The 21,836-nt window shown below is 35.0% G+C and overlaps 3 protein-coding genes across 5 annotated transcripts; 1 reads left to right on the forward strand and 2 right to left on the reverse strand.

Annotated features, from left to right (window-relative positions):
• Positions 1 to 977: 977 nt before the first annotated feature.
• On the reverse strand, positions 978 to 6,258 carry LOC101214072 (NADP-dependent malic enzyme). The gene is made up of 19 exons (XM_004141615.3): positions 5,779 to 6,258; positions 4,923 to 5,043; positions 4,747 to 4,821; positions 4,350 to 4,501; positions 4,151 to 4,256; positions 3,928 to 3,993; positions 3,572 to 3,667; positions 3,416 to 3,487; positions 3,221 to 3,304; positions 3,045 to 3,143; positions 2,905 to 2,952; positions 2,732 to 2,785; positions 2,533 to 2,631; positions 2,355 to 2,444; positions 2,198 to 2,275; positions 2,020 to 2,094; positions 1,821 to 1,911; positions 1,426 to 1,554; positions 978 to 1,336 (listed from the first exon to the last, which is right to left on the reverse strand). Exons 1-19 carry the CDS (start codon positions 5,859 to 5,861, stop codon positions 1,248 to 1,250), a joined length of 1,707 nt encoding a protein of 568 aa, XP_004141663.1. The 5' UTR covers positions 5,862 to 6,258; the 3' UTR covers positions 978 to 1,247.
• Positions 6,259 to 7,781: 1,523 nt separating this feature from the next.
• LOC101213827 (protein SAWADEE HOMEODOMAIN HOMOLOG 1) lies at positions 7,782 to 11,708 on the forward strand. Its single transcript, XM_004141614.3, has 9 exons — positions 7,782 to 7,963; positions 8,088 to 8,173; positions 8,283 to 8,328; positions 8,420 to 8,648; positions 9,254 to 9,314; positions 10,391 to 10,442; positions 10,655 to 10,798; positions 11,122 to 11,241; positions 11,333 to 11,708. Exons 1-9 carry the CDS (start codon positions 7,901 to 7,903, stop codon positions 11,393 to 11,395), a joined length of 864 nt encoding a protein of 287 aa, XP_004141662.1. The 5' UTR covers positions 7,782 to 7,900; the 3' UTR covers positions 11,396 to 11,708.
• On the reverse strand, positions 11,636 to 17,227 carry LOC101213589 (casein kinase 1-like protein HD16). 3 transcript variants are annotated; one of them, XM_011661378.2, is made up of 17 exons: positions 17,075 to 17,227; positions 16,426 to 16,882; positions 14,933 to 15,064; positions 14,764 to 14,837; positions 14,614 to 14,683; positions 14,457 to 14,512; positions 14,293 to 14,364; positions 14,077 to 14,171; positions 13,927 to 13,990; positions 13,677 to 13,806; positions 13,370 to 13,588; positions 13,125 to 13,267; positions 12,771 to 12,945; positions 12,548 to 12,638; positions 12,270 to 12,427; positions 12,004 to 12,192; positions 11,636 to 11,905 (listed from the first exon to the last, which is right to left on the reverse strand). In XM_011661378.2, the coding sequence occupies exons 2-17, from the start codon at positions 16,858 to 16,860 to the stop codon at positions 11,846 to 11,848; spliced, it is 2,163 nt and encodes a 720-aa protein (XP_011659680.1). In that variant the 5' UTR covers positions 16,861 to 16,882; positions 17,075 to 17,227; the 3' UTR covers positions 11,636 to 11,845. The 3 variants fall into 3 exon arrangements, with proteins under 3 accessions (XP_011659680.1, XP_004141661.1, XP_011659678.1); XM_004141613.3 differs by having other exon boundaries at positions 13,125 to 13,255; positions 16,426 to 17,225; XM_011661376.2 differs by having other exon boundaries at positions 16,426 to 17,224.
• Between the last annotated feature and the right edge of the window lie 4,609 nt (positions 17,228 to 21,836).

Consider the following 21,836-nt stretch of genomic DNA (forward strand, 5'->3'; position numbering starts at 1 on the left):
AAAAGATAAAAATTATTCTAGCATTGAAATAGGGAAATATGGATGGAGTTGGAGGAGAAAAATCAAAGGTGGGGTAATGGCCAAGGAACATATAAGTCATAAATTTAAATTGAGGAGTAGAAAAACATAGATAGTGATTAGTAAAGGAAATGGGATGGAATTATTGAAGCAATTTCCATTGAATGAACACAATACAAAAAGGTAGAGCCGCACTGGTTGAAGTAGTTGTGCTTGTCCACTTAAATTGACCATATTTTCAACCATTCAAATTTTATTTGTCTCATCAAATTATGAAAAATCTCATTTTATTTTATAAAAATAAAAGTTACACTTTTTTTTTTTGTTTGTTAGTGTTTGAATCATATTTATATGCTCTTTTGAGAGTGTTTGACATTTTTTTTGTTAAAGAAATTCTTTCAATAATATCAATAATCACTAACACTAAACATAAAATGTTCTCATTTATATTGATTAAAGTTTATCGATAGGTTTCTATATTTTACTATAATTATAAATATTTTTCTACAACTTTACTTTTAAAACAATTTTTCATAGATAAATATATATTATGACACGGACTTGTTATAATCGTAGAACTTCAACAATTAAATTTCATCTTAGACTCAATATATTTGAATGGTTTTGCTATTTGGTGTGTGCATCTTATACTCATCCTAGCATATTCAAATTTAAACTCTAGATATGAATATCCAAACCTATTATAATCATCAAACTTCACCTATTAAAAAAATGTGCAAGTAAACAAGATAGATGATGTTGTCTAGATAAGGTATAAAATACCATTTTTCTAAAAAGGAAAATAATAGTTTTGGAGGATTTGTAACGACCTTATATTAGTGTTTGAAAACAATATTTTTTCACTTGCAAGACTTTTTTAACATGTGAAAAGTCATTCTATATACATAAGCAAGACAGTAGAGGTAGCACACCTAGAGAAAATTGGAGTAGGAAAGTCATTGCCATAATGGGAGGTTCTTAGAATTTGCCTTTATTTCTCACAAAATGGATAGGACTATGAACTTTTACATACTATATATCAGTGTTTGATCTCTCAACCTCAATTATAAGAACTAGAACCCACATACTTCTCATCCCATCAGTTAATTTACAGGACAGAAGTTGGTTGGAAGAACAAATAATTGACAAAAGCTGATGTGTGTTTGATTTGAACACGTAAAGGAAAAAAAAGGGAAGGAAGAAGGCAAAACTGGGGAAACCTTGCAGCTTCACCGATAATTTTGGTAAGAAGGACTGTACATACAACTCTCTGCGTGTTTCACCAAGTCTTCCGGTTGAGGAAGGCGAGTCGCCAGACCTAAGAGCAACAGCAAAATGGCGAAACATTCGGTTAGAGATAGTAGTGAGAATGATGGAAGTCAAAAAGAGTGGTACTGCTAAGCTAACCAAGTTCATATGCTTTTGCAGCTACTTTTGCAGCAATATTTGCTGAAATTTTTCTAATGTTGGTAAATGGAGGGTATATGAGTCCCTTGTCGAAGTTCTCTTGAGTAACCTGTGCAGCCAGAGCTTCCGCTGTTCCAACAAAACAAACAAGTCAATAACAAATTGTCCCTGCCTGAAAGGATACATAATTGTTTTTGAAACACTTTTGGCTTTGAGAATCAACTTCAAAAGAGACTACAGGTGACTCAAGGCTCTATCGATATCTGATCTTGGTCTCCGTTCGCAGGGTCAGAAGATTCAGAGGAGGGGGAAATGAAGGATAAAAAATATTTAATGATCATTTTGAATTGTGTATCAAAATAACTCAAAGTCCTAGAAGTCAGTTTTGCACTTACAAGCTGCTAGGAGCATGTCATTACGAACACGGATGGTACCGGACATGATCAATCCAAGACCAAAGCCAGGAAAAATATAGGCATTATTTGCCTGGGTAAAACAGGAAAACAGTAATAGGGTGAGACTTACACACCTCATGAAAGACAGTTGAGGGAAAAAGAGAAAAAGGAAATTTAGACACGGGAGAATGTATAAAACCTGTCCAGGTACAAAGACATTTCCTTCGTATTCAACAGGGTTAAATGGACTGCCGCTAGCAAAAATGGCACGACCCTGCAAGGAGGAAAAGGACCATATAAAATGAAGTCGAAATAGAAGTATTGGGTCAACATCGACAACACGAAAACTAGGACATGATAGAGTGTGTATCTAGTACCTTAGTCCATGTATAAGCCTCTTCAGCAGTGCATTCAGACTGCGAAGTGGGGTTCGAGAGAGCAAGAATTATCGGCTTCTGCAATCCACAATAAAATTACGGTCAACATAATTTCTCTTCTGAATTGACATAAAACGCAAGTGAGCAAATAGAATACCTCGTTAATGGCAGCCATGGCCTCCACAACGTCTTTAGTAAATGTTCTTCCCACTCCTGATGTCCCAATCAACACTGTTGGTTTGATATCCTGAAATGAGATAGGAGGATAAGTACTTTGAAACCTTTGGCTTTGTACTAGCATGCAAATTCTAAAATGGAGATGGCAAGAAAGAGACCTTCACAGCATCGATAAGATCTTTAATTGGTTCATGCTCATGTGCCCAAGGTTTCTTGAAGTGTTGGAGTGATTCCTTGCGAGAACTAACAATCAAACCCTGCAAAGCAAGAAGATTAACACTAATAGAAAAAAAACGGAGTCAATAGAAATATATACCGTAGCAAAAGGAGAAACTTCTTTCGTTTTCTTTGAACCACCTTCGAATCGACAAGCCAGATTTTCTTGCGAGCATCTTCCAAAGCAGTACTTGTCTGCAAAGTGAATTCAGAAACCTTTAGTGGTTCTCACAACATATTGTCCTTGATATCAGATTCAGTATCTCTTTCCAAGTTGTAAAAACTATGAGGAATTAGCATTGCATGATCATTACCCTTTTTGATATCTCTAGAGCAATGAGTTCTGCAATCCCTGTGCCAGCCTACAAGCAACAAAAGCTAGAGAAGTCAATCGAGAAGAAAATGCCCGCACATATATAGAATATGATTTCTATAACATTTTAGGAAAGACAACCTCTCCAGCACCAAGAAATAGGAATGTATGGTCAGCCAATGTTCCACCAACGAGCTTCAAAGCTGCAACAACCCCTGCTAGGACCACAGATGCTGTCCCCTGTTCGGTAGTAGTTTACATATTAGAATGCCAGATTCGAAATATCAAGTAAAACATTGGAATCATTGAATAATAACCTGAATATCGTCGTTAAAAACAAGGTGAGTATTGCTGTATTTTTCTAACAGATCAAAGGCATTGTGGTTGGCAAAGTCTTCAAACTGGAAATGTGGCAGGCCATTATCAGCGGGAAAGAACCAAAAGAACAAGTAAAGTAAGGCTGTATCAGAATGTTAGAACACTTGGGTTATGTTGTGTCATTAAAATTGTACCTGAATGAGGATTTTCTCTCCATAATTCTGTTTGACTGCCCCCATGAATTCGTGGACAAGTTCAGTGTATTCCTAAAGCAAGAAACAGAAAGGTGCCAACTTCATTGCACTATCAAAAAACACAAAGAATCGACTGGGTAACCAAATACTACAGACCTGACCAGTAGCCCTTTTTTGCCTGAGCCCTATGTAAAATTCGTCGTTCAACAACCTTTCATTGTTCGTCCCCACATCGATGGTCACAGGCAAGCACTGAAAGAGTTAACCTTTGTGATAAGACAATTCTTTTTCTTTTTCTTCCCAGAAAGTCAACAAAATGTTATGCACGTTGGTTGAAAATCATCCTTACAAAAACTTTCAAATTCAGAACTTTTGTTATTGCATCACTGGAATGGAATCATTTCAGTTAGACTTGATAGAATTAAGGGAACCAACATTTTTAAATGAAGGAATTAGATGAAAAGTCGATGGATATTTCCATTGAAAAAGGAATAGCATAGAAAAATACATACTGCAGAAGGACGGACACCACCAAGGGCACTATATAGTGAAAGTTTTCCAACTGGAATTCCCATACCCTGAATTATTCCATCGAATGTAAGAAATTACAAAGCACGAGATTTCAAAAGAAAAAGATAACAGATACCGTTAACGATTAATAAACGACACAAAAAGGTCAAATTTTGTGTTAAAAGAGCAAATGCAAACAAAATCATAACCCACAATTAGTTATACCTGGCAACCAAGATCACCCAGTCCTAGGATTCGCTCACCATCAGTGACAACAATGACTTGAATATTCCTCTCAGGCCAATTTCGTAAAACCTCTAAGATCTTCCCTCTGCACAAGAATCCAAAAGGGTGAGGAAGTCTGTGCAACTTTGACTTATAATGTAAGACCACAGAACTGAAGAAAGACTATGATTAACCATACTTCTCCTTCAAACTAATATAAAGACCCTGAGGACGCTTGAAGATACTTCCATATTTCTGGCATGCTTCCCCTACAGTTGGAGTATAAACCACTGGAAGTAACTCCTCAACATGCTCAATTAGAAGTTTGTAGAACAACTTTTCATTGCTTTCCTGAACAAGGTAAATATAATCGATCAACTTTAACTTCATCGTAATTGACAAATCAAATTACTTTGGAACTATTGTGATCATTATATTAGTATTAACAGCCATTTCAAAATAACACCGCATTGTGATTTGTGATGTGATGCATCAAAAAATATTCATATGGGTAAAAAATGTAAGAAATATATTAGTCATAGTCCTTGCCCACCACGTAGAATCTAAGAGAAGCGTGAAAAACAGGACACTATTACCTGAAGATCCATCATGGCCATGTATTTTTGTAGAGGAACTTGATATTCTCGTAGGTTGTTTAACAACCTCTTTACCTATCATATTATATTTGAGAGGTAAATAAATATATACCAAAAAGGTGGGTGACCCAAGATTAGAGTTGAGAAATAATTAAATAGTAGAAGAATTAGATTACCTGAAGATCTTGAGAAATAACAGTAGGAGGCAGAAGACCACACAAGTAGTGGGCATCCCTCTCTTTCTCTGTGAAGGCTAGACCTTTATTGTGATGGGGATCCCGCAGTAAATTATATCCACTAGGGAGAATTAATTGTGATAAATAATCAACTCGTCATAATAGTAGTTAAAGACTCAAGATGAAACTACCCCTAATCGAATGAATATGGCTTTAACCAATTCAACTATATAATTGAAGTGCAGTACAGTAAACCAAAGTTAATTAGGAAGAACTTGTGCTATTGGTGGCTGTGTTTTTAGGTGGTTGATAAGCTAAACCAAACCAATCGTGGGAGTGTATTGCATATTAGGATTTTTTAAAAATTAATATAGCTATTTTTTAAACCTTTTTCTTTCTTTAGTACCTATTTATTAAGATTATTATGAAAATACAGTTATATTTAAATTTTGTATTGTTTTATTCCTCTTTCTCACATAAAGGGTTGGCACAACAAAAAGATAAGGCCAAAATAATCAATTTCAAAACATTTGAGTCTTTGACCTCATCCTTTACGAGTAGACGTCAACCCAATATGCCAAAACCTTTTCTTTTTCTTTTCCTTTTGTCGTCTCTTGAAGAGATAGAAATGCGCAGTTTTATTTGCCCCATAGCAAACGCGTTCACAGCAACCAATAAAACAAACTATTTTATTTTGAAAAAAAGAGCGAGGATTGAGGATGTAAAAGCATTAAGAATTGACATTATAGTGTGTGTGTGTGTGTGTGTATGTAGGGGAGCTAAAGAAAGAAAGATGAAGGAAGTAATTAAAAGTAGTAAGTTATATATGAATTATATATATGTGTGTGTGTCTGACCTAGCAACAGAGAGGGTCCAGGGAGTGACACCCTGGTCGTCAATGTAGAAATCAAGAACCGAATCCTTCAATGGGGTTTCCATGAAAACGTACGTGGTGGTCTCTGATCTAACAGATGGAAGAGAGAGGTTGAAGTTGAAGGATTGTGAGAGATACAGCTATAAGAGTAGAAGAAATGTGGGTGTTTGTTGTTGTGTTAAAATAAAATTAAACAAGAGGAACCGGCCAGAAGATAGATTTATGAATTGGTGAGGGATGTGGTGGAGGAGAAAGGGAAAGAGCTAGAAATAGTCTTTGGGTTGGATGGATGCATGTGGGGGAAGAAAACACAAAGAGAAACAAATGAGAGATTATTAAGGAACAACACAACAAATTAAAGCCCTTTTAATGGGGTATGTAGGATTCCATTCTTTCTTCCACCTTTCAACTTCCTCCCAACTCTCTCTCCCTCAACAGATCAAAATTTGGAACCTCTTAGACAATAATAGAACCTTGTGTGGGTTAAGCACTGCTCATTTGACTTTGTGCCTTTTTATTGATGTGGACAATGAGGGACTTTATGACATATATTGGAGATAAATACAAATATATATAGAACAATTTTACCTAAAAATATAGTTGTGGAATTTATTTGTATAATGAGATTCTTGTTGACCAACCAAGGATAAAGTTATTTTGTATATGTATATATATACTTCTACTACACAATAATAGTGATCAGTAGGATGTCGAACCTATTTAAAGACATTCATTTACACGTTTAGATGAGAATCAAACAATAATAATTGTGATATCCACTCTACTTTTATTTTTATTCTATTCACCATGTTTAAACAAAATTAAGAATGAAAAACGTAACAAAACTCAATCCACCAAAAATTATCATTCACGTTTTCATTTTAAGTTTCACTCGAGATGATACCAATCTTATTCTCATTTCTTATCATCCTTCTACCTCCTTTAACCTTTTTAAATTACTATTATCTAATTATTTTTACCCTAAATTATTGACAATATCTCTAAACTTTGTATACTTTGTTTTGAAAATAACTTTAAACTTAAAACAAATTGAGTTAAGAAAAATGTACCTATCACTGGTTTTAGATGGAAATGATTAATATTGAAAGAATGGTGATCAAAGATTCTTTTATCGTCGCCATATATGTGGTTAAAAATCGCTATATAATAGTTCTAAAAAAATCCTCTAAAGTTTTCGAAAATTGTATTCACACACCTAACCTTAAGAAAATGGATGAAGGGAATATGTGCTACACATGACAAAAGTATGCAAAAGATACCAAATTGATGTCGCTTACTTATAGAGTCATATTATTGTTCTTGATACCGGTTATATGGATGAAGGAAATATTGGTGCACGTGTGCAAAAGATAGCAAAGGGATGTTAGCTTATTGATGGAATGTCACCGTCCTTGATGTTGCTTTCTTTTAAATTTTTTGAACATTCATGTTGCCTCCATGCGACTCCACGTAGTAGATATGATAATGGTATATCCTACTATTATAATTAACAATTAACTATGTTTAAAGTGATTTTTTAAATTACAATGTTTACTATTTTTTATTCTTTATTTTCCCATTCGTTAGAGTATTTACAATTCTACCTATACGTAGTTGTACCTCAAACATAAACTATATTATGACTTATGGGTCAATTGATATTGGAGTGTACTACTAACCACAAAATATGTGGTTCAAATCTCATACTTCCATCGTTAACATTACGTCCTTAGATTAAACATTTTATTTCATTTTTTATAATTGTATTGTTAGCCTTTTTCAAGTTTATTCCCACAAAGTAATAAAAAATAGATAAATTTAACATAGGTAGAAATATTTTATTTAGAAAAAAATAAAACTAAACATACCCAACTTATCAAAGCATTCATAGTTGAAAATATTATGCACCTAAATATTGTCTAACTAAAATAAATAATTAAATAATTAGAATATATAAATAGAGAGATTGATGATGTTAAAGAAGAGACATAAGGAGGGTTTATATTGTCTCAACACCAACAACAACAACCACACTTCTTACCTCTTCTTCCTCTTCTTCTTCTTCTTCTTCGTGCGTTTTCCATAATTTCTTCTGTTTTTGGCTATGGAGCATCGAAAATCGTCAAAGCTTTTAGATGATTCTTCATTCGAATTCACACTAGCTGAGGCAAGTTCTTATGTTATGCGAACTTTATGTCTTTCAATCCATGCTTCCGATCGACTCTACTCTCCCTCTTCCAGTTATGTGCAGAAATTCATTACAGCATTTTCCTCTGCCGCTAATTTTGCAGATTGTGGAGATGGATAATATCTTGAAGGATTCTAGAGATCAAACACTTGGTCAAGAGTTCTTCCAAGATGTCGCGCTTCATTTCAGGTTTGCGGGCCCAGTTTATTAAAACCTTCGACCGATTCTTCAAAGTTCAAACCAATATTCTTGCAATCAAGCATCATGCCTTTCTTTTTATGCTCTCTCTTTCTTGCAGTTGCTCTCCGTGGCGCGCTGCAAAATCTCCCGTCACTACGGAACATGTATTCGACTTTTTTTTTTTTTTTATTAGAATCCACATTCTACTTTGTTTTCATTGTTTTCTTGATATTTGGTATTTCTTACGTGCCCTAGGTGCATGCCTGGTTTGAGAATCGGAGAAAGGAATTGCGAGCTAGTTCTAAGAAAGCTCGGCCTCCACCTCCGCCTCCGTCTGAACCTCCACCTCCGCCTCCGTCTGAACTTCCACCTCTACCTACGCCATCGTCTCCCCCTCCGTCTCCACCACCGAAACTCTTGCTTTATCATTCGGAGAGTGATTTTTTAACTCACGCGCCTTCATCTGGACCACCTGAATTCAAAGGTAAATTTCGCGTCATTAACTGATGAATTCTGGAAACGCTATCTGAAATTCTCCTTTCCACTGCTAATGCAGCAACCAATCGCTGCGGTTATTGGTATATACGTAATTCTATATGTTTTGGCTCTGCGACGGTTTTCTTTTATTCTGTTGCACAATATTTGGATGGTAGAGGGAGGGGCTGCACAGTGTTTGGTAACTCATTCGTGCCTAGAATTATTCAAGTACCGCGTGCACGATGATTGAAGATTTAGTCATGCTTATATAACCAAATCTTTTATCAAGGAATTTTAAGTGGAAAGATGCCTAGGCGATGAAACTTGAAACTCATGATCTTAGTTCCAAAGCATGTTAGTCTAAGCTTAACAAACAAGTACGGATGGCTGTAAACTTGGTTAGTACTCTGTGCATTGCACATCTAGAGCTTCATTGTGAATTGAAATCTGCCGTGTGTCCTTGCATGATTTGATCTTTGGCCAAGGTAGGATACTAAGATTTGCAACTTCAGCAATTATCACTTTTTATACGTTTTGGCAAACTTGAAATCTGTCCATTTCCAAAACAAACTGTTGACTTTTTTAATATCATTACTTGAAAATTTAACGCAGGCAAGGCAACTGATCTTTCAGAGTTAGCATTTGAGGCATTTTCATCAAGAGACCATGCCTGGTGAGAAAAGTATAGAGCAGAGAATATAAAACTGTTTTATGAGCTTGATATGTGATGGATTCATATTTTCATATTCATACAAGCACAATTTTCATGGATCGTAAACTGTAAATGACATATTGAATCCATTGGAATATATTAGGTAGACAGCAATTGCTCCCCAGTTGGATGTAGTGCCTCGGTTTAGTTACCTGTAATCATAGCTAGAATCGAACAAGTGCCTTGAGTTTATTTTCATTTCACACTTGGAAAAACAAGTGGAAGACAAATCTCCATATAAACAATGCTATCTTCTCGGTCATTCAGGATGCTGCACTCTTGATAGTAATGTTTGCATGTTAACTTTGTTACAAATGTGTTGCATTCAGTCTTTTAGTTTTATGTTGAACTTGGTTTATTTCTGTATTAGTTCTTGTGTTATTCTTTGTTTTCAAGGCTGTGTTAGTACTGTTCTCAGTAAAAGTTCGGCTGTTTAATAAAATAATAGAACACACTACTTAGTGTGAAACACCAAATCTCCCTTTTCAAACAGAACCTCCCCACTTTTCGTATCTGCTGCTTTCTTCATTCTCTCTTGAGCTAGCAACAAGTGTTCTTTAAGGGCTAGCAAAGCTTGTTCCCTCTCTAAAGTGTTATTCGTCGTTTTTTTATCACCATAAGAGACCATTGCTGGTGGTGATCTGCCATAGAGTACCCGAAACGGCGTACTAGGAATAGAGATATGAGAGGTGGTGCTATACCAATACTATCCCCATGGAATCCACCTAAACCAACTTTTAAGTAGTTCGTCGCAAAGCACATGAGATAAGTCTCCATGAAATGATTGACGCATTCAATTTGTTAGTTATATATGGGCAATGACATAGATAATGGACCTATCATATGTATATCTATGAGAAGGCTTGTCTCTTCGAGTGTCAACTTGATGCTTTACAGAAAAGCCATTAATATTTCAAGATTCACATTATTCTATCCACATTATTCTGCTTTCAGCAAGCACTGTTGCTGCATAATCAGTTTTGGTTTAAGACACGTATGTTTTAATACAATCTTATTAATGTTTTTTTATTCCTTAGGTATGACGTAGCTTCCTTCCTCACTTACCGAGTTAATTGCCATGGAGAACTAGTAAGATTTTTCCCACACAATTCATGTATTTATTTAGACTGCTGTGGCCTGTAAGTTGCAAATGCACTAAATACGCTAAATACGCTGTTGTTTTCTACTGTGGTTTATCATTATGAAACCTCTGGAAAAAAGTAGACAAATATTTAGACGTTGAAGAGAAAAGCCTCATGATTTGTTGTGCTTTTTTTATGCTATTGCAACAAACTTCACAGGACGCTCGAGTTCGATATGCTGGTTTCAGAAAGGATGAGGATGAGTGGGTTAATGTTGGAAGAGGAGTGCGTGATCGGTCTATACCTTTGGAATCTTCCGAGTGTTACAGAGTGAAAGTTGGAGATCTTGTGTTATGTTTCCAGGTAACTCTGCTATTCATTATTATTGTTGTTTTGAAATGGAGACGTAAACACACACACACAAGAAGCCTTAAAACTTAAGAGGCGAAAATGCCTTCACACGTGACCCTTATAGGAATCCTTTGTTCCCAAATTGAGTTTTTTTAGCGAGGGGTTGCAAGCAACAAACAGTCTAGCTACCAGAAAAGCTTTGTACTGAACTATAATCACTAAATTGTTTCTTGTTTCTGTTGTAAAACTAAAATGGTGACAAGTAATCCTTAGTGCCAAAAATGTTTCAAATTATATAATCTCACATTGGATAGTGTTATGGCTTATTTACACAGGAAAGACAAGATCATGCCCTCTACTTCGATGCACATGTTGTGGAAATTCAGAGGAGGTTACATGATATTAGTGGTTGTCGATGCATATTTGTAGTACGCTATGAGCATGATCGCCATGAGGTAGGAAAGCAACCAATTGAAACATCTCTAATTTTCTTTCCTTGAAACAAATATCAGTAGATCTTCATGCTGTGCATTTGTCTTTGCTTAGGAAAAAGTGCATATAGGGAGATTATGCTGCAGGCCTTCCGCGTTCAACTCGGACCAAATTTAACTAACCCGTTCTTCATCCTCAAAAAGTACATTTGGAAGGTCAATGGTTACTTGGAATTTGCTGAAAACTATCAGTAATGTATGTTATGTTCTCATCTAGCAAAAGAAGTGTAGCCTGGGGGGCACTTAAAAGTGAAGGAACAAGATGGCCCCAACTTTACTAAAAAAATGAAATGGAAAGTGCTTTCAGTTGCTTTGTATTATCTTTTTGTTAGGGAGGAGGAGAGATTTGAAAACAAAGTTTGTAAGGCTTAAATTATCATTGACCGATAATGATTTTGCATATTTTTCTATAAATGGCAATAATTCACAAACCTTCTAACACATACCAACTAACAACTAACTACTTAATTACATTTCATTAATTCGACTAAGGTCATCAAAAGCTGTTCTAAGCTTGAGGTCTCTTCCTGTGCCTTTTTGTTAGGGTAGAACGGTAACAGAAGAAAGATCACGAAACTGTTCTTCCATAACATACGGATGCAATATAAAGGTTCTTTGCCCATTTCTCCTGTAGTAGGAATGACAGAACCATCATTACATTTTTAGATCATTTAACAACAAAATCCAACAAAGCCATTAACAGATTATAAGAGTTTTATACCATACCTTAACATGGGTACTCGGAAATGCAGATGTTCGTAGAGTCTCCTGAGTCTCGTCAGCAGGTTTTCGCCTTGGCACACTAAGAACAAAGGCTGCTTGGTCACTGGTTGCTGCAGTTGCCGTGATTCGGTACCCACAGTCCCATCGGCGATGAATACCTTCACTAGGATATAAGAAATCCAATTCCACCACCTGAAATTTAAGAACCCCCCGTCAGTCGGTCAGTTCAGTTCGGTACTCTACTGGCAAAGCTGGCTGCAAGAAATTACCTGATCAGAAAATCCTGATCCACGGGACATTACGACACCCCACCTACTTCCTGAGGTGGCCATTGCCGTTACATAGAATCCCTCCCTCCACTTTTTGTTTATCCATTTGAATGGAAAAGAATCACTGACTTTGTATGACTGTTGCAAGTACTGGGTGCCTGTAATCATTTAATTAAATTGACTCAATTAACATTTAAAAACATAATAATAATAATAATAATAATAATAAAATCATGAGAACTCTACAACTGAAGATGGTAAAATATATTCAAACTCACCCTTTGACATTACAACCAATGAGCTGCCATTGACGACTCCGGCAACTGCTGTAATATAATAGTTCTTTTCCCAATGCTCCATGATCCATTCCTTCATTCACAAACCAATTCATCAATACATAAAATTGGACCCATAGAAGTTAAAAGGTTAAATGCGGTAAGTTTGTGTGATGGCCCAAATATTATTGATGCCATTCCAAGGAGGGGTAAAAAAGTAAGTTACCTTGTGAAGAAAATTGGGTGAAAGTTCATAAACTTGTGTTGAAAACCCAGTGCCAGCATCCATTATCAAGGCCCATAAATTCTGACATGAGGCTACACTACTTATAAACAAGCCATCCTCATTCCCTTTCTCTATATGCTGCGCAAGCCTTGCATCAGCTACATTATAGTGATACCTACACAACAAAATAATTCATTATTTCAAACAGGTAAATATCAATTTCACCCCATCTTGTAAGGATGATACATTATTATACATTGGCGACCCAGAAACAAACATGGTGTCTAATTTATGAAGACTTTATGCATCTCAATGTGGATAAAGCACAAAATCTATCATTTTATGAATGAATACCTCTGTTTCATAGGCCGCCTAGCATTATACACACTGATCCATTGTGTTGCAGGCATGCCCATCCGAACCTTCTTCTTTGGTTGTTCATCCTCCTCCTCCTCCAAACTCAATCTGCCTCGCTTATGTCCTACCTGACAAATGAGCTTCAGAAGGAGCTTCAGAAAGTTAGATCCTATCACACCCCAAACTCATCTAAATAGGAGGCCACAAATATCTATAGTCTTTTATGTGCCTTCACGACATACCTTTTGAGCACCATCTGTATTTATTGGCCTGATCTCAGGATTTGGGCCAATGATTCCATCAAAAAGTGAAATATATTTTGCATAATTAGGTTCTTCATCAAACTTCAAGTTCACCACATATTCAACAAACTGTTTGAAGGGTTGCGGACAAAAGCAACATAAAGTCTCCGGAGAAGTAGCCATCTTCTTCTTGGAAACCAGGAATCCTTTGTTCTCTCCCTGTAACCAGTATCATGGTTAAGTCTTGCATGTGCATGTGCATATATACAGGAGATAAACAGTCTATACAACTTAAGAAAGGATCAACCTGATATCCTTGCCAAGGTAGGCGACCCCGAAGAAGGAAAACTAGTGTGTAGGCAAGAGATTCTAGATCATCTCTCCGGCTACCGATTCTCCCTAAATGAGCATGTACACTAGCATAGCGCACTGTTCCTCTGTCAAAACAGAACACAAACAAACCAAGACCTTCAATAACAGACAGTACCAAGAATACAAGAACTTTAGGATGGACAAATAGCAGAGATCTATAAAATAAAAACAGGATAAAGGTGCACCTGAATACATCAGGTCTCTGATCATATTCAACGTGCTGGCCAGAACCATCGCGCCATCTAGTTGCTGAAAATGATAAAAACAAAGAATAGTGCAAGATGCTACAAAATGAATATTAAATGAGAAATGATGCAAGTCATAATATAATATACCTAAGCCAAGATCAACCAAAAACAACTTTTTTTCATCTGGGGTCCCTGAAGGACCAAGCAGAAAATTTTCAGGTTTGACATCACCGTGAATATACCTAACAGAGAGATAATTAAATTAGGAATATTAATAATAAAAATAAGATTTGAAAACATGAGACGTGCTGTTTGCACAACAAGCTTACACAAGATCTAAATGCCTCCCAACAGAATCCTTACCCGCGAGAGTGCATCTTTTCCAATATAGATATTGCTTCAATAGCAATGCATGCAACCATTTCAACAGACATTCTGAAATAAAAATAATAATAATTGTTATTATTATTAAAAGATAATACTTAAGGTTCAAATGGATGTTGAGAAAAGATTCTTTCTTTACTCACGTATGAGCGTTATTATTCCAGACGTCCCACAAGCTCGGCCCAAGCATATCCATAACCTGAAAGATTAAAGTTACGTGTATAGACCAGTAAATATGACCTTCAAAACAAAGAAGATGCAACCAAAAGGAAAACCAGAGAGAAACACGTAGGAACATACCATAATATAGTAGTCACCTTGTCTCCCTTTGTAATGCACCCGGGGTACACCATGACTACCACCAAGAGTACTGTGAGAGTGATAAAGTATAAGAATCACCAAAAAAACAAAAAAGAAAAATCGATGAAGATAGATAATAGAACCACTCACTTGTAAACTTGCCACTCATAAGGTGGTCCATAATTACATCCCTTGCTACTTCTATGCTCAAATTTCAAAGCCACCTAAATCAGAAATTTTGTTCATTGCGACACATGCAGAGAGAGGAAGAGAATGGGGTGGGAATCTATGTGTAAATCAAAATTGTCCTGATGCTTACCTCCACAGCACCAGGGCCAGTTCTCTCATTTGTATTAACAGTGGAAGCACGCCGTCCAACATAAACCTGTCCAAATCCACCTTTACCCAGCTTCCTATCTATCCTGTAGAGTGGGGAACCACCCACCTGAATCTGCAGGATTTTTTTATGGAAAAAGATTATAATGGGCTAACAATAAACGAAGCTTCTCCTTAAAAAAAAAAACCTTCTCTAGAAAGAAGAGATCATAAACTCTAACTTTGGCCGCAACATTGCTACATTATTTATAAAGAATAGCATTTGAAAAAAAAATGAAGAAACTAACAATATATCTTTAGAATTACAAAGCTCAAAGACCAAAGTGCCTACTGCAAGAAGCCAGAAGACAGCCTTGCAGAGAAAAAAATTAGCACAAGCACGAAACAGTACACAATCTGAGCATTTTTGTTATTTTATAAGATAGTAAAATAATGAGATCCTAATGATGGCAAGGTGAATGAAAATGCACATTAGTGGTAAAAACCAGACTAAGAATAGAAGTATGAGGAATGCTAATGACTAAAATTGAAAGTAATGCAGAGTATCCATTTCAAGAAAAATCAAGAGAGCCCATGGAAAATTGCAGCTACCAAATAACATTCAACATAGAAAATAAGGATATGATTAGAGATGAGATGACAAAAAAACTGGTTAGCATCTTACATATCTAAATGACCCGGCTAATAGCAGCCAAGCTTCTCCGGAATCTTTGTCCAACTACAATTTATTGTCAATTGTTCTAAGAAATATAGGTATACGCATAGGTGTGAAACGAAGATGGATTAAGCAATTCTATAGTCAAAAAGATAAATTTCCAAACATGATATCAAGACAACTAACAAGCTAAGTGATCAGTTAAAAAATAGTGAAGTAACTAAAATAATTATGTACCATTACTTGCCAAAGTGGGCATTACACAACTGTCATATAGTGCGTGTTAGTGACCAAGGGCTCTAAACTCTAGTTTGAATTTCCCACCCCTATTGTACTAAAAAAAAAAAATACATGCTACTTCCTGCACCAATTATATCCAGCAACAAATGAAATAGTATGAACCCTAACTTTCTTAATTCTTAAAACGATATTTAACTTCCTAGAAAGCCCTAATGGTGATTGAATTTAGAATCAATAAGGACTCCAAACGGAACCCTAAATGTGCGAATTCAACTCCATATTGGATCTCAACGAATAGAGAGGAGATTTTTTTTTCACCAAGCATTGTGAAAAAACATTTTCCCCATGAAATCCATTATCACGAGACGTCCCATAAAAAGTTTGTCATAAACTGAGAGAAATGTGCACCATACATTAGTCCTTCATCCACCACCAAAAAAAAAAAAAAAAAAAAAAAAAAAAAAAAAAAAAAAAAAAAAAAAAACTATGTAATATTAACCCGCAGATCAATCAATACATGCAGCAAACAACGCATCGAGTCCGCATTTTTAACTTACTACTGCAGCTGTAATAGTACTAACCTTCTCAGGAAGTGGTGTTGTGCTTCCCTCCTCTTCAACAGCGTGAGCTTTATCGTTGCTTCCTGCTCCACTGTCACGATCATTCATTTTCTTATCCCCTAATTCTTCCTTCTTAGCTCCACCAGCAGCGCCTCCTACCTCACCAATACCAAGCTGATCTCCACCTCTGACACGAAAATCTTCCTTCGACACCCGATGCTCCTCCGGAATAGCTAGCACAGCAGCTACCTTATCATCGACCGGTGGCAGCTGCTGAGCGTTTCCTTCTTGCAACTGTTTCTCGTTAGTATTAGGAACCAATTCTACTGCCGTCGCAGCCTTCCTTCTCCTTCTTGTTCTAGTCGCAATGGCCTCTCCTTCTGTCTCGATCGGACTCAACACGTCTTTCCGCTGCTTTGCCCGGCCCCTGCGCACTCCGCTACGCAGTACCGGCATCGTTCATCCTTCAAGAATCATCCTACTCTCAAAACACCAAACGGAGAACAAAATTCTCCTCATAAATCCACCGTAACGCCAAAACCCTAGTTTACTCCGCAAACTCAAAACCACGACCAATACAGGCAAATATAGAACCCTAGAATGCCGATTCGGACAATAAAAGATGAGCCGCAAAGAGAGAAATGCAACCAAAACTTTCAGAGGAACGTACCATACGCCGCAGTTTGCTTAACAAGAGATGTCTCGCAATAGTATCGCTCGGGCGTGAAATTTCGTTATCGAGCGCGGGAGGAAATGAGAGAGAAGAGAGAGAGAGATCGTGACGGTGACCGAGAGGGAAAAGGGTTCAAGTGCCTGCGCAGTCTAATGCCGTACGACGTGTCAGTTTATCATCGAACCCGGTATGGCCCATACCCACAGCTCGGCCCAATATAAAGTTTTTATCATTAATGGGCCTCCACATCTTTTTCTGCTTGGTCCAGCACGATCCCATTTTTACAAGTCATAGCCCAACCCCTTCAGCCGAATTGGGTCAGTCAATTACAGGCTTAATGAAAATAGAACAAAATTTACAAATATTTATATCATATACAATAGTTTTGAAAAATAGAAAAAATTCCACCACATAAAATAACAAAAATAGTTCACAATTAATCCACCACACGCTTAAAAAAATGATCTTGTATTCACTTTAAACGATTTTGGTATACGATATTTCCTCGTATCCAATTTAAACAAATTTGTACCATGTGTCCATTCTAAACGATCTCGTACTCTATTTAAATAATTTATACTAAATTCAAATGATCTTGATACAATACTTGATAATAAAAAAAGGAAAAGGAAAAAACTAGTTTACGAAAAATATGACAGTAAAGTTTTAAAAAAATATCTTATAAACAGAAACAAAATATTTGATTCAAAATAACACAAAGTGGATTGCATATTAAAAGAAACAAATACATTTTACATAAAATCAAAATTTTATAAAAAAAAACTAAGGTGTATTCATGGATAAGTGAATGAGACAACTTTTAGGATATATTGTCTTTTAACTTCTTGTATGCATGTCTTTCATTACAAGTAAAATTGTAAATGAAATATATAAAAACCAATAAAACTTACTTTTTGTAAAAGAAAATTTGCTAAATTAACGAGAGTATTTGATGATAGTTTAACACACACATTTGTGTGGTTTAAATTATTTATTTAACTTAATTGATATACTATACTTCTAACATTTAATACAATATAATCATAAAACAAAGAAATGGTAATTTTTCCTTTTGTAAAATAATATTTGAGAAACAACAGTCTATTTTCTTTCTTTGGTTAAGTGACAATCGTACTTGGTAGCAAAGCAAGAGGGCTAATGGTTTGGTTCAGGGCCGACATGTCGATCATGAAACAAGGCTTACGTTGGTGGTGATGGCGCGGCGTTTTTTTATTTTTAAATACACATATTATTATGATTATTACAACTTTAAAAAATTATTTCAAAGTGAAACTTTCCCCAAAAACCCATTATTGCTTTTAAAGCAGCTTTCTATATTTCCTTTTTCTTCTTCAAATTGTGTTTGCTGTTTGCTTCTTAATATAATCTTTACTACCAAATGGAAAGGGAGAAAATGTCATTGCCTTTCTTTTTTTTCTTTTCTTTTGGGCAGCCAAGTTATTTTGGTTTTGTCTTGCAACTTCTCTTTATTTATTTATTTGTAAAATATGATCAAATTCTAGAATGGTCTTTGAACATCTTTGTAAAAGCACACAATGAAGATATTATATTGGAGAGGGTAGCTAGCTAGTTTATGGAGATAGAAAAGATTTCAATTATTGGACCAATGGTTGGAATTTTCAAAGAAACTGTTGTTGGTTTTTCAACTCCTAAAGCTTTCTTTTAAACAACAAAAAGTAGGGTTTTGACATTTTTAATAGTTTACATTACACCCTTCCAAGAAGTATACTCCATATTGCTTAGCCAAGTTGGCAGCCGTGTAAGTTTGTAGAAACCATTTTCAAAACAATTTTGTATTTCTTTTCACTTAGCTTTTACAGATCATGTTACGTATACTATCGCAATAATATATAGATCAAAACATGATTAAGTAATAAATTAAAGACGAAAACTTCCACGTAATTTTATTTTTCAAGTAATTAACACATACGTACGTGCCAATTTAGGGCTGACTTGATGACTACCTTAATTAGTTCTTAACCTTTTTCAGGCCCCCACCTCCACAAAGGCACCAACTTTGGTTAAAGTTTTGCAATTTATAACGTCCAAACTCGATCATTTTCCTAATGAAATGTGACTAACACTCTACATCATCATAACATCTAAGATTACATATACACATAATTATACAAACAGTCCAATATGACAACTCCTAAAAAGAGAAAGAAATTTCATATTATTCGTAAGATAAATAAGTTACTTATTTTGTTATTAATTGATTTTGAGATTGAGTTTCATTGTTACCTAATATTACATCGTAGAAATTACGATTGATTTTATATAAAATAGATGAGTTGAATATTTTGCATGAACGTTTCTTTCAATTGTATTCGAGATAGGCTCTCTCTCTCTTGTTACGAACCAACATTAACAAAGAAAAAGATGCATGTAATTAAATGCAAAAATGTAGATTCATGCATGCATATATAACACAATACTTAACATATTTAGGGTTTTGGAGGGTGGTAGTGTTGTGAAAGTAAGGTGTTGAATTAGGTAAAAGAATATGGCAGCCAATGTGATAGAAGTTAGTGGGTAGATAGGGAAAGGAAAAACATTTGCACTAATCAACAATTTGAGCTTTTACAAAAAGCAGAAGTTTGCCTTTAAAATTTTTTGACGCTTTTCCATTAGGGTTGAGGCCAGACGAAGTAGCAAAGCTCAAGGTTTTCACCAAAGTTCCCTCAACGTTGGGGCACCGCACCTTGTTTTCTTTTATTACTTTTTATCTAACCTAAAATTCCACTAAACATAACTCTTATCAAGTTTTTATGATTACAACTTTTCATCTGTTCAAAGTTCATTATATAGTTTTCACAATTTCATATTTACCCCATTTCCTAAATTATATTTTTATATTAACTCCCACTACAAACAAAATGAACAAAATAATTTAACCTTGTTTAGGTAGATTTTAAAATTTAAAAACAAAACCTACAATAATTAAAGTAGGATAGTGTAAAAGTAAATTTGAATATCCAGATTAAATAATAACCTATTAAAAACATGTGGAATTAAGGAGGAAGTAAATGTAATTTTTTGTTAAGTGGAAAATGTATTGTATTATTAAAAGAAAAAAGAGATTTGAAGTCTGAGGTTAAGACACAAAACAATCAAACAAGACAAACAGAGAACCAACGTACCACGCATAACTTAAGAAAAAATGTTCCAAGGAGAAAAATTCACCTGACGTTATTCACAAAAGTCTCCAACTACTGAGCACAATGCATACATAAAAAGCTTGGTATGAATATCCAGTCTAATCACACAAAAGAAGCACCACATAGATATACGTTATTAGGCTCACACCAAACATATGATAGATAATAGCATCTTAAGCGACTCTCAAACTTTACTTTCCAAGTAAATAGTTAAATCATTGAAATGTCATAGATTTAACCAGTTTAACATCACTTTGGAAGAACATTTAAAACCAATAATTGAAATATTGATATGAAATCGATATCAAAATGTTATAATTCTACAAATATATATGAATATCAATGTTAACATATGAGTTGATTATATAACAAATAGTGTAAGAGAGTAATTGATTAAATTTAAAGGTATGATTATAATAAATCCAATATATCAAATGCAGCCAAGTATGATTAACTTGATAGAGAATAAAATTAAAGAATTGTTAGACGGTTTAAATCACTCATTGACCTAAAACCAATTTTAATGGGGTATATATCGTCATCTAACATTCATTTTGTTTATATTAGCATTCATATATATTATTTGAAGTAAATGAAATAAAGAAGTAGATTTCACGCTCATATGTAAGTTTAAATTAATTAAGGGTGAAAGGAAAATTTGTTTGCCAAAATTAGAGCTTTCCAAAAATTCAGGTAATTTGACTCTGATACCACTTGTCACAATCGTAGCGTTTCAACCTCAAGACGGATGATCGTGCGGCAACCGATCAAAATCCAAGAGTTGTGGATAACGTCGACCTATGTTGTAACCTTCCTTTGCGTTTTAGGAAAATTTTATTTATAAAACGCGGAAAAGAAAGAAATACATTGAAATAGACATTAAGATAAGCATTAAAGATTGTCAATTGCAAGGAAAAAAAGATTGCTTGCAAAAAGTACATCTAATGCTCGGGCGGGGATTCAACTGGTATGTCTCGCTTATAGTACATTTTGAACATTTTTCAGCTATGGCACACTTGCATATGAAAATGCCGAAACGTCACACTCAAGCTTTATAAACTAGAATGAAAAGCAAACAACCAATTTGGAAGGAATGTGATACTTGTGTTCACAAAATGAGATTTAGATATATTTAATTACCTATACACTCTTTCCTAAAAAAATTCTTTATATATACAAAAAAAAAAAATCTAACTTTTCTCCAATCATCTTTCTTTAATTTACGGAAAGGTAAAGAGGAATTAAATTTTATTTATACAAAGCTTGAAATGACAATGACAAACATGACATGAACAAAAATAACTCTATATATGAAAAGACGATGTAAATACACTGTGTGATGATCATGTTTCAAAATATTAAAGTGAAAGGGAGAGACGACGCTGATGACTACGTTTAATTTTATGTCTTTGACATTGCAAGATTCAAACAGAATTGAACGCATCTTAATCAACAAATTTATATAGTCAGAGAAAGATGTTAAGAATATTCAAAAGCGAAAGGGTTGGAAGGTGGAGTAAGTATTGATTTATGAAGTAGTAAAGGTGGAAATCAAAGGGTAATGGAAAATGGAGGGT

The sequence above is a fragment of the Cucumis sativus genome, chromosome 7 (assembly GCF_000004075.3).
Source record: "Cucumis sativus cultivar 9930 chromosome 7, Cucumber_9930_V3, whole genome shotgun sequence".
Classification (NCBI taxonomy): Eukaryota; Viridiplantae; Streptophyta; class Magnoliopsida; order Cucurbitales; family Cucurbitaceae; genus Cucumis; species Cucumis sativus.